Below are 13,979 nucleotides of genomic sequence, written 5' to 3' on the forward strand. Positions count from 1 at the left end.
CGTGGAGGTCTACGTCGGTTTCCCCCCCCCCCCCAGCCACACAACACGCACGGACGCTGGCACCTAAAACAGCGGTCCCCAACCTTTTTGGCACCAGGGACCGCTTTCGTGGAAGACAATTTTTTCACGGACCCGGGGGTGGTGGGGAGGGGGTTCATCTTTGGGTCTTTCCCCCTCTTCAAAGAAGCTCTCCAGCGACGTTTGTTTACTACTCATCGTGGCTACTAGGGGGTTAGAGCTTGTGGGCTTTATACCAACGCTGCGACCGAGTGCGCAGTGCGGGAGAGGCGCGGACGGAAGTGGTAAATAATAAAACAATGGGGGCGGGGGGCCACGCACGGACTCGCCGCTCTCACCTCCCGCTGTGCGGCCCGGTTCCTAACAGGCCACGGACCGCTACCGGTCCGCGGTCCCGGGGGTTGGGGGACCCCTGGCCTAAAACTACATTCAGCGTTACCAGGTGCGAAGAAGGCCCCAACTTGAGCTGCAGTGTAGCTTCTGTCTTCAGAAGCGACCTCGCCATCGCAAACGGTAGCAGCTCGACCGAGCCCGGCGGCTGAGACCAGCGCGAGGGCTCACCGTCGATGCGGCCGATATCGCCATCGCAAGCGCGTGGCGAATTGTCGATGGAGCTTTTGTTCAGCCGCCCGCTCTATTCCCCGCCGATGAGTTGTGTTGCCTATTGTAAGTCCATTCACACGTGGCGGGGGGAGGTCTCATGCTGACCACGACATCGCCTTGGTGCACGCTGGACTTCTTTCGCACCGTACGGAGCCAACCGAGGAGGTAGAAGTGGAGGTGACGCGAGGGTGGTGGTAATCCGGAGGCTGCGGACGAGCGCAGCAGCTCGCAGATTCGCTGCCATGGCGACCGGAGCCCCGAGCCAGCCATGGCTCCGGTGGCCCTGGCTCGCTTGAGCCACGGTCACCGGAGCCCCGAGCCTGAGCCGAGCCGTGGCCAAGAAACCCGGGGCCCCCTAATGGTTTGAGAGCCGCATCACAGAGGAGCTACTCTAGACACAAACACAGCAGGGGGCGACAACCCACGGAGACGTTCCGAGTGACCCAACTCAACTTTATTATTCGCCCTCCGGCGCCGGCGTGCCCGACATGGTGACGAGCAGACTGAGCACGGCAGGCACAACCGTCACGGCACAACCGTCACGGCACAACCGTCACGGTCACGGCCGTCTCGGCACAACCATCATGGGGGGGGGGGGGGGGGGCTGGCATAAGGGGGGGGGGCTGGGGGCTGGCATGAGGAGGTGGCGGGCGAGAGGGGGGTGTTGAGAGGGGGAGGGGGGGCAAAGGGGAGGGGGGGGGCAAAGGGGGGGGTGAGAGGAGAGGGACAAGGGGGGTGTAAGGGGCGGGGGTGAGCGAGAGGACCACGTGGAGAGGCACGCCAGGGTGGTCACCACCGTGGCCACGGTGGGCGGTGGCGCTGACGCAGGCCGAGCCCTGCCTCGTGGCGGCGGCGGCGGCCGTGGGAGTCGTGGGAGAAGTCGTAGGAGAAGAAGTTGTAGGAGAAGAAGTCATAATTTCAAGCGCCGGAGCAAGCAGCCCCGGACACGCGTCCGCTTTCCGCCCGTGGGTGGCGGGGGGGGGGCGTGGTCTAGGCGGGGGGGGCGTGGTCTAGGCGGTGCCGCCGCTCTGCTTGCTCTCCGCCTGCCGCCGCTTCACGTCCCAGTTGTAGACGCGGGCCATGTCTGCCGCGTCGACCCTGGCTCAGGAAGAACACCAACGTCGGGGGAGGGGGGCTAGAGGCGGGGCCAGAGGGTTGAGAGGCGGGGCCAGAGGTGGGGCTAGAGGGTTAAGAGGTGGGTGGGTGAGTGGGTGTCTGAGTGGGTGGGTGGATGAGTCGATAGATGAGTGGGTGGGTGAGTGGGCGAATCAATGAGTAGCAGGTGAGTGAGTGTACGAGTAGTAGGTGGGTGAGTGTATGAGTAGTAGGTGAGTGAGTGAGTGTATGAGTAGTAGGTGGGTGAGTGTATGAGTAGTAGGTGAGTGAGTGTATGAGTAGTAGGTGAGTGAGTGTATGAGTAGTAGGTGGGTGAGTGTATGAGTAGTAGGTGAGTGAGTGAGTGTATGAGTAGTAGGTGGGTGAGTGTATGAGTAGTGAGTGAGTGTACAAGTAGCAGGTGAGTGAGTGTATGAGTAGTAGGTGGGTGAGTGTATGAGTAGTAGGTGAGTGTATGAGTAGTAGGTGAGTGTATGAGTAGTAGGTGGGTGAGTGTATTAGTAGGTTAGTGAGTGAGTGTATGAGTAGTAGGTGAGTGAGTGTACGAGTAGCAGGTGAGTGTACGAGTAGCAGGTGAGTGAGTGTATGAGTAGTAGGTGAGTGAGTGAGTGTATGAGTAGCAGGTGAGTGAGTGTACGATAGGTGAGTGAGTGTATGAGTAGCAGGTGAGTGAGTGTATGAGTAGTAGGTGAGTGAGTGTATGAGTAGTAGGTGGGTGAGTGGATGGGTGAGTGGATGAGTGAGTCGACAAAGATCCCCCGCGTAGCCTGTAACAGGCTGTCGTGGCAAGTGCTGTTAGTAGCGAGTAGCAGCAGCAGCGACTATGAAGCCCGACGCTGTGGCACGTGACCGGGGTGGGGCCAGCACCGTGCCCGGCCGCCTTTGTCTCTCCCCCAGTGGCGACGTTTTCTACGCACCGCACCAGGTACTTATTTGAGGCTGGGTCGACCTAGGGGAGGCCGAGCACCGGTTGAGATCGTCGCCGGTGTTGGCCATGAGCGGGAATCGAACCCGGGTCGCTGCATTCTACCTCGCCTGGTACGCAGGAGGTCGTGGGTTCAATCCCGACCCTGACGATGCCTGCTGCTGTATATTTAGAGTCTGCGTCTCTCTCATCATCATCATCATCACTGTGGCTAGGAGATGTTGACTACCTCGCCTGGTACGCAGGAGGTCCTGAGTTCGATCCCGACCCTGACGACGCCTGCTACTGCTGCTGTATATTTGCAGTCTGCGTCTCTCTCTCATCATCATCACTGTGGCTAGGAGATGTTAACTACCTCTCTTGGTACGCAGGAGGTCGTGGGTTCGATCCCGACCCTGACGACGCCTGCTACTGCTTCTGTATATTTGGAGTCTGCGTCTCTCTCATCATCATCATCACTGTGGCTAGGAGATGTTAACTACCTCGCCTGGTACGCAGGAGGTCGTGGGTTCGATCCCGACCCTGACGACGCCTGCTACTGCTGCTGTATATTTGCAGTCTGCGTCTCTCTCTCATCATCATCACTGTGGCTAGGAGATGTTAACTACCTCTCCTGGTACGCAGGAGGTCGTGGGTTCAATCCCGACCCTGACGACGCCTGCTGCTGCTGCTGTAGATTTGGAGTTTGCATCTTTCTTTCTCTCTCCCCGTGGCCGCGTGGATTTGTCTCCGGGTCCTCCACATTCAGAATCAACGTCACGCGCCCTAGAGTTATTTGGCTGCTGCTATAAATGTCCACGTGGATGATGATGATGTTGATGATGATGATAGCCACCTCGTCGAGCCATCATTTGTGACGTCCAGCGACGCTTCTGAAGAAGAGCAAAATGGTAGCTCAGTAGTGCAACGCGCTAACCGCTGCACCACCGCTCACGTGCGCCGGCTGGCGACTCTCCCGTCTCCTCGGCGGAAGGATACTGACTTCGGTGGTGGTGAACTGGTCACGCAGGAAGTCCAGGTCGGTGCCCAGCTGCTCCATGTTGCGCGTTGCTGTGTCCAGATTCCGTTCGAGTAGCGAGCGAGCCTCACTCACCTCGTACTCCAGCATCACGTTAGCCTGACGCACGCACACACACACACATCACGTTAGCCTGACGCACGCACACACACACACACATCACGTTAGCCTGACGCACGCACACACACACATCACGTTAGCCTCACTCACCTCGTACTCCAGCATCACGTTAGCCTGACGCACGCACACACACACACATCACGTTAGCCTGACGCACGCATGGACGCACGCACGTTAGCCTGACGCACGTGCGCACACACACGCGTGAGTGTCTGTATACACACACACACACATCACGTTAGCCTGACGCACGCACAAACACACACACGCGTGAGTGTCTGTGTGTACACACACACCAAGTTGGCCTGACGCGCACACACGCATGTGAGTTTCCGTGCGTACACACACACCAAGTTGGCCTGACGCACACACACGCGCGTGAGTGAGTGTCCGTGCGTACACCTGCGCGCACACGAGACCCAAGTTCGATTCCCACTCACGGCCACCAACACCGGGGCCTCCCCTTAGGTCGACTCGGCCTCAAAAGAGTACCCGGTGTAGCGGTGCATAGTGAACATCGCCACTGGGGAGACAAAGGCGGCCGGGCGTGGTGCTGGCCACCCACCCCCTCGTGTGCCGTGTCGGCCTTCATAGACGCTACCCGCTCACAGCACTTGCCCCAACGGTCTGTTCAGGCTACCCGGGCGATCTTTTGTCTTTGACGGTGATGATAGCGGAGGTGGCGGTGGTGGTGCCGGCCTTCTTAGGTCCTGCTACTGGCCACACTAACACCACACGGGCCCCGACGGCCCCGTTGTGGCTACGCGGGAGGCCCTCCGCGTCGCCGCGTGTGGACTCACCCCGAGCCACAGGCACACGCGGTCGGTGGGAGCGATGGTTGCGCGGGCGTACAGGTTGTCCAGCAGCAGGAAGTGAGTCTTCAGCGGTTCCGTGGAGTCCTGAACGCAGGGCACAAGACTCAGCACCCACTCACAGTGGGTGGGGACCCCCCCCCACTCACCCCACCCCCCCTCCGACTCAACCCATGTGGTGGTGGGTGATGCCACCCCCCCTACTTCTGCTGCTCGTTTGCTCCATCTCCCCTCCCTCCGCTCCGCCACGCCCACCAACTCCTCACCATCTTCTTCTGCATGTGCCGGATGATGTCCAGAGACTGCTTGATGTCCGGCACCTGGTTCTTTAACCTGGAACACAAGCGCATGGACAGAGACACAGACACACACACAGACACGCACACACAGACACACACACACAGACACACACGCGCTTAGTAGAGTGATGCACGTGGTGGCGGGGGTGGTGGTGGGGGTGGTGGCAGTGGTGGCGGCAGTGGTCGGGGTGATGACAGTGGTGGTGTTGGCAGTGGTGGTGGTGTTGTTGGCAGTGGTGGTGGTGTTGTTGGCAGTGGTGGCGGTGTTGTTGGCAGTGGTGGCAGTGGTGGTGGTGGTGTTGGCAGTGGTGGTGGTGTTGTTGGCAGTGGTGGTGTTGGCAGTGGTGGTGGTGGTGTTGGCAGTGGTGGTGGCAGTGGTGGTGTTGTTGGCAGTGGTGGTGGTGTTGTTGGCAGTGGTGGTGGTGGTGTTGGCAGTGATAGTGGCAGTGGTGGTGGCGGTGATGACAGCCGTGGTGGTGGTGGCGTTGGCGGCGTTGCCGGTGGTGGCGTTGGCGGCGGTGGTTATGGCGGTGGGGGCGTTGGCGGTGGTGGTGATGGTGGCGTTGGTGGTGATGACAGCGGTGGTGGTGGTGGCAGTGGTGTTGGCGGCGGTGGTGATGGCGGTGGTGTTGGTAGTGGCGTTGGCGGTGATGGCGGTGGTGATGGCGGGGGTGGTGGTGTTGGTAGTGGCGTTGGCGGTGATGGCGGTGGTGGTGGTGTTGGTAGTGGCGTTGGCGGTGACGGCGGTGGTGGTGTTGGTAATGGCGGTGGTGTTGGTAGTGGCGTTGGCGGTGATGGCGGTGGTGGTGTTGGTAGTGGCGGTGGTGATGGTGTTGGTAGTGGCGTTGGCGGTGATGGCTGTGGTGGTGATGGCTGTGGCGGTGATGGCGTTGGTGGTGATGGCGTTGGTGGTGATGGCTGTGGTGGTGATGGCTGTGGTGGTGATGCCTGTGGCAGTGATGGCTGTGGCAGTGATGGCTGTGGTGGTGTTGGCTGTGGTGGTGATGGCGGTGGTGGTAATGGCTGTGATGGTGATGGCTGTGGTGGCGATGGCTGTGGTGGCGATGGCTGTGGCGGCGATGGCTGTGGCGGTGATGGCTGTGGCGGTGATGGCTGTGCTGGTGATGGCTGTGGCGGTGATGGCTGTGGTGGTGATGGCTGTGGCGGTGATGGCTGTGCTGGTGATGGCTGTGCTGGTGATGGCTGTGGTGGTGATGGCTGTGGCGGTAACAGCTGTGGTGGTGATGGCTGTGGGGGTGATGGCTGTGGTGGTGATGGCTGTGGTGGTGATGGCGGTAATGGCTGTGATGGTGATGGCTGTGGTGGTGATGGCTGTGGTGGTGATGGCTGTTGTCGGTGATGGCTGTGGCGGTGATGGCTGTGGCGGTAATAGCTGTGGTGGTGATGGCTGTGGGGGTGATGGCTGTGGGGGTGATGGCTGTGGTGGTGATGGCTGTGGTGGTGATGGCTGTGGCGGTGATGGCTGTGCTGGTGATGGCTGTGCTGGTGATGGCTGTACTGGTGATGGCTGTGCCCGCTGCCCTCTCCGTCTGCGCTCACCGGAGCTTCTTCTGCAGCAGGTTCATCTCCAGGTATTTGTACTTCTGGTGCTGCTCGTCCAGGTGCTTGAGAACCGACTCCGTCGTCTCACCGCTGCCCTTGCTCTTCATGTACGCGTCCACGTCCTCCTGCGCAAGGAGCAGCAGCAGTAGTAGCAGCAGCAACAGTAGCAGCAGTAACAGTAGCAGCAACAGTAGTAGCAGCAGCAGTAGCAGCAGTAGTAGCAGCAACAGCAGTAACAGTAGCAGCAATAGCAGCAGTAACAGCAGCAGTAGCAGCAGTAGCAGCAGCAGTAACAGTAGCAGCAGTAGCAACAGCAGTAACAGTAGCAGCAGTAACAGTAGCAGCAGTAACAGTAGCAGCAGCAGTAACAGTAGCAGTAGTAGCAGCAGCAGTAACAGCAGCAGCAGTAGTAGTAGCAGTAACAGCAGCAGCAGCAACAGCAGCGGTAGTAGCAGTAGCAGCAGTAGCAGCAGTAACAGCAGCAGCAGTAGCAGCAGCAGTAACAGTAGCAGCAGTAGCAGCAGTAACAGCAGCAGCAGTAGCAGCAGCAGTAACAGCAGCAGTAGTAGCAGCAGCAGCAACAGCAGTAGTAGCAGCAGCAGTAGCAGCAGTAACAGTAGTAGCAGTAGTAGCAGCAGCAGTAACAGCAGTAGTAGCAGCAGCAGCAGTAACAGCAGTAGCAGTAGTAGCAGCAGCAGTAACAGCAGCAGTAGTAGCAGCAGCAGCAACAGCAGCAGTAGTAGCAGCAGCAGCAGTAACAGTAGTAGCAGTAGTAGCAGCAGCAGTAGCAGCAGTAACAGTAGTAGCAGTAGTAGCAGCAGCAGCAGTAACAGCAACAGCAGTAACAGTAGCAGCAGTAGTAGCAATAGCAACAGCACCAGTAGCAATAGCAGCAGTCTCAGGGTTAGCGAGTCCGAGTCTGTGTGAGTCTGAGTGTCTCTGTGCGAGTTTTTCTCTCTGTGCGAGTCTTTCTCTGTGTGAGTCTCTCTCTGTGTGAGTCTCTCTCTGTGTGAGTCTCTCTCTGTGTGACTCTCTATGTGAGTCTCTGTGTGTGTGAGTCTCTCTCTGTGCGAGTCTCTCTCTGTGAGTCTGAGTCTCTCTGTGCGAGTCTCTGTGTGTGTGAGTCTCTCTCTGTGTAAGTCTGTGTGTGTGACTGTATGTATAAGTCTGTGTGTGTGTGACTGTATAAGTCTGTGTGTGTAAGTCTGTGTGTGTATGTCTGTGTGCCTGTGTGTGACTGTGTGTGTAAGTCTGTGTGACTGTATGTATAAGTCTGTGCAAGTCTATGTGTGTAAGTCTGTGACTGTATGTATACGTCTGTGTAAGTCTGTGTGTCTGTGTAAGTCTGTGTGTATAAGTCTGTGTGTGTGACTATAAGTCTGTGTGTGACTGTATGTATAAGTCTGTGTGTGACTGTGTGTGTGACTGTGTGTATAAGTCTGTGTGTGTGACTGTATGTATAAGTATGTGTGTATAAGTCTGTGTGTGACTGTGTGACTGTGTGTGTGACTGTATAAGTCTGTGTGTGTGACTGTATGTATAAGTCTGTGTGTGACTGTGTGTGTGACTATGTGTATAAGTCTGTGTGTGACTGTGTATAAATCTGTGTGTGACTGTGTGTATAAGTCTGTGTGTGACTGTGTGTGTGACTGTATGTATAAGTCTGTGTGTGAGTGTGTGTGTAAGTCTGTGTATGTATAAGTCTGTGTGTGACTGTATGTATAAGTGTATGTGTAAGTCTGTGTGTGACTGTGTGTGTGACTGTGTGTGTAAGTCTGTGTGTGACTGTGTGTGTGACTGTATGTATAAGTCTGTGTGTGACTGTGTGTGTGACTGTGTGTGTAAGTCTGTGTGACTGTGTGTGTGACTGTATGTATAAGTCTGTGTGTGTGACTGTATAAGTCTGTGTGTGACTGTATGTATAAGTCTGTGTGTGACTATATGTATAAGTCTGTGTGTGTGACTGTATAAGTCTGTGTGTGACTGTATGTATAAGTCTGTATGTATAAGTCTGTGTGTGACTGTGTGTGTGACTGCATGTATAAGTCTGTGTGTGTAAGTCTGTGTGTGACTGTGTGTAAGTCTGCGTCTGTGTGTATAAGTCTGTGTGTGACTGTGTGTGACTGTATGTATAAGTCTGTGTGTGACTGTGTGTGTGACTGTATGTATAAGTCTGTGTGTGACTGTATGTATAAGTCTGTGTGTGACTGTGTGTGTCTGCGTGTGAGTGGACAGCGGTACTGTAGCGGTTAACGCGCTGCGCTACGAACCCGGCGAACCCGGGTTCGATTCCCACTTACGGCCACCACCACCAGCGACGCTTATCTGAACCGGTCCTGGGCCTCCCCTAGGTCGACTCAGCCTCAAAATGAATACCCGGTGTAGCGGTGTGTAGTGAACACCGTCACTGGGGAGACAAAGGCGGTCGGGCGTGGTGCTGGCCACCAACCCCCCTCCTCGTGTGCCGTGCCGGCCTTCACAGGCGCTTTGTCTGTGTGCTGCGACTCTAACCATGAAGACGGCCTCAGGAATTCCAAGATGCGACTTCGTCTCGGACGCCATCTTTGCAAAAGAGCCACGCCCACGTGACCACCCCCTCGTGACGTCACTCAGGCCACCAACGGCCGCGGGCGATGTCGTCACTTGGGTGCCCCCGCCCCCCACCGTGACGTCTACGACCGCGTTCGTCGATGACGTCATGTCAGCGGCGGGCTTGGTCGATCGACTGCTGCATTGAAGGCATTCACAATCCATTTCCATCTCGCATTTGTATCGTTGATCCTTCTAATTTTCCGCGTTAGTTCAACAAACAACATGTTGGCAGGGTGTGTGTCTATTGTTCGCATTCTGACCACAAGCATTGTGGGTAGTGCGGACACGATTCAGTTTGGTGTTTTAACGTCTCAACACGCCTGTTTTGTTGCCAGTAAAAAAAGGGGAAAGCCCTCCTATCAAGCAATATGTTGTTATCTTCTTTGGTTCTTTCGGTAAAGTCACGTAGAATGAGAATAAAATAATAAATTAATAAAATAAAACAACACTATAAAATTCTCACGACGTTTCGGCCACAACACAAGTGGCCTTCATCAGGTGAAAGGAACAGACCTGTCGGGACGACAGAGCTTTTGTGGCCGAAACGTCGTGAGAATTTGATTGTGTTATTTTATTTCATTAATTTATTGTTTTATTCTCATTCTACGTGACTTTACCGAAAGAACCAAAGAAGATTAATCCTTGCAGTCACGAAAGCTTTGATTCGAAAAATATGTTATTGCTCTTCTTCAGAAGACGACCCTGGCTATCACAAATTATAGCAGCGAAACGAAGTGGCTTATAATGTGGACATTTATGCCAGCAACCCAATGCTCACCCACTCACCAACTCACTCACCCATCCACCCACTTAAGTCACCCACTCACCAACTCACCCACTTAATCACCCACTCACCAACTCACCCACCCATTTAGTCACCGACTCACCAACTCACTCACCCACCCACTTAATCACCCACTCACCAACTCACTCACCCACCCACTTAATCACCCACTCACCCACCCACTTAGTCACCCACTCACCCACACACCAACTCACCCACCCACTTAATCACCCACTCACCAACTCACCCAGCAAGTTACCTACCCACTAAATTACCAACTTACCAACTCACTCACCCATTTAATCACCCACTCACCAACTCACCCACCCACTTAATCACCCACTCACCAACTCACTCACCCACCAACTCACCCACCCACTTAATTATCAACTCACCAACTCACCCATTTAATTACCCACTCACCAACTCACCCACCCACTTAATCACCCACTCACCAACTCACTCCCCACTTAATCACCCACTAACTCACCCACACACCAACTCACCCACCCACTTAATCACCCACTCACCAACTCACTCACCCACTTAATAACCCACTCACCCACCAACTCACCCACCCACCAACTCACCCACCCACTTAATCACCCACTCACCAACTCACCCACTTAATCACCCACTCACCCACCAACTCACCCACCCACCAACTCACCCACCCACTTACCAACTCACCCACTTAATCACCCACTCACCCACCAACTCACCCACCCACTTAATCACCCACACACCAACTCACTCACCCACTTAATCACCCACCCACACACCAACTCACTCACCAACTCACTCACCCACTCACTCACCCACTCACTCACCCACTCACTCACCCACTCACCCACCAACTCACCCACCCACCCACCAACTCACCCACCCACCAACTCACCCACCCGTCTACTCACTATTCTTACTTGACCAGGTGTCTAAGGCCCCGCTGAGCTGCTGTGGTCGCTCTTTATCGGGAAATGACCCTAGCTGCCACAAGCGATAGCTGCTCTACGAATCTTCATCATCACGTTTATAGCAGCAGCGAAATAACTCTAAACGCGTGCTGATGTTGCTTCTAAATGTTGAGGGGGGAACTCGGAGGACCGGGAGAAAATGCCACGCGACCACGGAGAGAGAGAGACCCAAACTACAAATCTACAGCAGCAGGGTCGGGATCGAACCCACGACCTCCTGTACACCCGGCGAGGTAGTTAACATCTCATAGCCACCGTGATGATGATGTAGTTAACATCTCCTAGCCACCGTGATGATGATGATGTAGTTAACATCTCATAGCCACTGTGATGATGATGTAGTTAACATCTCCTAGCCACCGTGATGATGTAGTTAACGTCTCCTAGCCACCGTGATGATGATGATGATCTAGTTAACATCTCCTAGCCACCGTGATGATGTAGTTAACATCTCATAGCCACTGTGATGATGATGTAGTTAACATCTCCTAGCCACCGTGATGATGATGCAGTTAACATCTCATAGCCACCGTGATGATGATGTAGTTAACATCTCATAGCCACCGTGATGATGATGTAGTTAACATCTCATAGCCACTGTGATGATGATGTAGTTAACATCTCCTAGCCACTGTGATGATGATGTAGTTAACATCTCATAGCCACTGTGATGATGATGTAGTTAACATCTCATAGCCACCGTGATGATGATGTAGTCAACATCTCATAGCCACCGTGATGATGATGTAGTTAACATCTCATAGCCACTATGATGATGACGTAGTTAACATCTCCTAGCCACCGTGATGATGTAGTTAACATCTAGCCACCGTGATGATGATGTAGTTAACATCTCATAGCCACCGTGATGATTATGGAGTTAACATCTTATAACCACCGTGATGATGATGATGGAGTTAACATCTCATAGCCACTGTGATGATGATGTAGTTAACATCTCCTAGCCACCGTGATGATGATGTAGTTAACATCTCCTAGCCACCGTGATGATGATGGAGTTAACATCTCATAACCACCGTGATGATGGAGTTAACATCTCATAGCCACCGTGATGATGATAGAGTTAACATCTCATAACCACTTTGATGATGATGTAGTTAACATCTCATAGCCACCGTGATGATGACGTAGTTAACATCTCCTAGCCACCGTGATGATGTAGTTAACATCTCATAGCCACCGTGATGATGCAGTTAACATCTCATAGGCACCGTGATGATGATGTAGTTAACATCTCATAGCCACCGTGATGATGATGGAGTTAACATCTCATAACCACCGTGATGATGATGATGTAGTTAACATCTCATAGCCACTGTGATGATGTAGTTAACATCTCATAGCCACCGTGATGTAGCTAACATCTCATAACCACCGTGATGATGATGTAGTTAACATCTCATAGCCACCGTGATGATGATGTAGTTAACATCTCATAACCACCGTGATGATGATGATGTAGTTAACATCTCATAGCCACCGTGATAATGACGTAGTTAACATCTCATAGCCACCGTGATGATGATGTAGTTAACATCTCATAGCCACTGTGATGATGATGTAGTTAACATCTCATAGCCACCGTGATCATGATGATGGAGCTAACATCTCATAACCACCGTGATGATGATGGAGTTAACATCTCCTAGCCACCGTGATGATGATGATGGAGTTAACATCTCATAGCCACCGTGATGATGGAGTTAACATCTCATAACCACCGTGATGATGATGTAGTTAACATCTCATAACCACCGTGATGATGATGTAGTTAACATCTCCTAGCCACCGTGATGATGTAGTTAACATCTCATAGCCACCGTGATGATGTAGTTAACATCTCATAGGCACCGTGATGATGATGTAGTTAACATCTCATAGCCACCGTGATGATGGAGTTAACATCTCAACCACCGTGATGACGACGATGTAGTTAACATCTCATAACCACCGTGATGACGATGATGTAGTTAACATCTCATAACCACCGTGATGATGGAGTTAACATCTCATAACCACCGTGATGATGATGATGATGGAATTAACATCTCATAACCACCGGCGGCTTCACGAACTCCGTTATTTTGTCAACACCGGAGCATCACGCAGCTGCCGAGAGCATCAAATAAAAACCCATTCATTGGAGATTCTGCGGTCTTCAAGTTTGGCTTTTATTGATTTCCGTGGGCCGCGCGTTTTAAACTCTGTACATTCCACTTACAAGGGTTAAGTGCCATCACGTTCGGCCACACCTGGGGACCACGGCCCCAAATTCTCACCGGAAATAATCTGGTCGCGGTTCGAGAGACTTCGCCAGCACAGCTGAGATAGCCTGGGTTCATGCCCTGGGTCTGAGTATCTCTTAGTGGGTTCATAATGGCCCTGTCAGAGACACTGAGTCAACACAGCTAAGATATCCTGGGTTCAAGCCGTGGGTCTGAGTGTCTCTTAGTGGGTTCATAATGGCCCTGTCAGAGACACAGGCCCAGCACAGCTGAGATACTCATCCTGGGTTCAAGCCCTGGGTCTGAGTGTCTCTCTTAGTGGGTTCATAATGGCCCTGTCAGAGACACCGGCCCTACACAGCTGAGATACTCATCCTGGGTTCAAGCCCTGGGTCTGAGTGTCTCTCTTAGTGGATTCATAATGGCCCTGTCAAGAGACACGGGCCCAGCACAGCTGAGATACTCATCCTGGGTTCAAGCCCTGGGTGTGAGTGTCTCTCTTAGTGGGTTCATAATGACCCTGTCAGAGACACGGGCCCTGCACAGCTGAGATACTCATCCTGGGTTCAAGCCCTGGGTCTGAGTGTCTCTCTTAGTGAGTTCATAATGGCCCTGTCAGAGACACGGGCCCAGCACAGCTGAGATACTCATCCTGGGTTCAAGCCCTGGGTCTGAGTGTCTCTTAGTGGGTTCATAATGGCCCTGTCAGAGACACGGGCCCTGCACAGCTGAGATACTCATCCTGGGTTCAAGCCCTGGGGCTGAGTGTCTCTTAGTGGGTTCATAATGTCCCTGTCAGAGACACAGGCCCTGCACAGCTGAGATACTCATCCTGGGTTCAAGCCCTGGGTCTGATTGTCTCTCTTAGTGGATTCATAATGGCCCTGTCAGAGACACGGGCCCTGCACA

At 53.6% G+C, this 13,979-nt stretch overlaps 1 protein-coding gene across 1 annotated transcript; it reads right to left on the bottom strand.

Moving 5' to 3' along the window:
- Positions 1–1,049: 1,049 nt before the first annotated feature.
- VBP1 (VHL binding protein 1) lies at positions 1,050–9,131 on the bottom strand. Its single transcript, XM_032978474.2, has 6 exons — positions 8,986–9,131; positions 6,472–6,599; positions 4,879–4,945; positions 4,601–4,699; positions 3,641–3,779; positions 1,050–1,705 (listed from the first exon to the last, which is right to left on the bottom strand). Exons 1-6 carry the CDS (start codon positions 9,034–9,036, stop codon positions 1,632–1,634), a joined length of 558 nt encoding a protein of 185 aa, XP_032834365.1. The 5' UTR covers positions 9,037–9,131; the 3' UTR covers positions 1,050–1,631.
- Positions 9,132–13,979: the final 4,848 nt, after the last annotated feature.

This window comes from Petromyzon marinus, chromosome 66 (assembly GCF_048934315.1).
Source record: "Petromyzon marinus isolate PM22_M1 ecotype Great Lakes invasive population chromosome 66, UKy_Petmar_22M1.pri1.0, whole genome shotgun sequence".
NCBI classification, from domain to species: domain Eukaryota; kingdom Metazoa; phylum Chordata; class Hyperoartia; order Petromyzontiformes; family Petromyzontidae; genus Petromyzon; species Petromyzon marinus.

Coding starts and splice junctions, on each gene's coding strand:
- VBP1 (XM_032978474.2), bottom strand. CDS start 9,036: ATGGCGTCCGAGACGAAGTCGCATCTTGGAATTCCTGAGGCCGTCTTC. Junction 6,600..8,985: donor TTCCTGAGGCCGTCTTCATG/GTTAGAGTCGCA, acceptor CTCCTTGCGCAG/GAGGACGTGGACGCGTACAT. Junction 4,946..6,471: donor CTGCTGCAGAAGAAGCTCCG/GTGAGCGCAGAC, acceptor CTTGTGTTCCAG/GTTAAAGAACCAGGTGCCGG.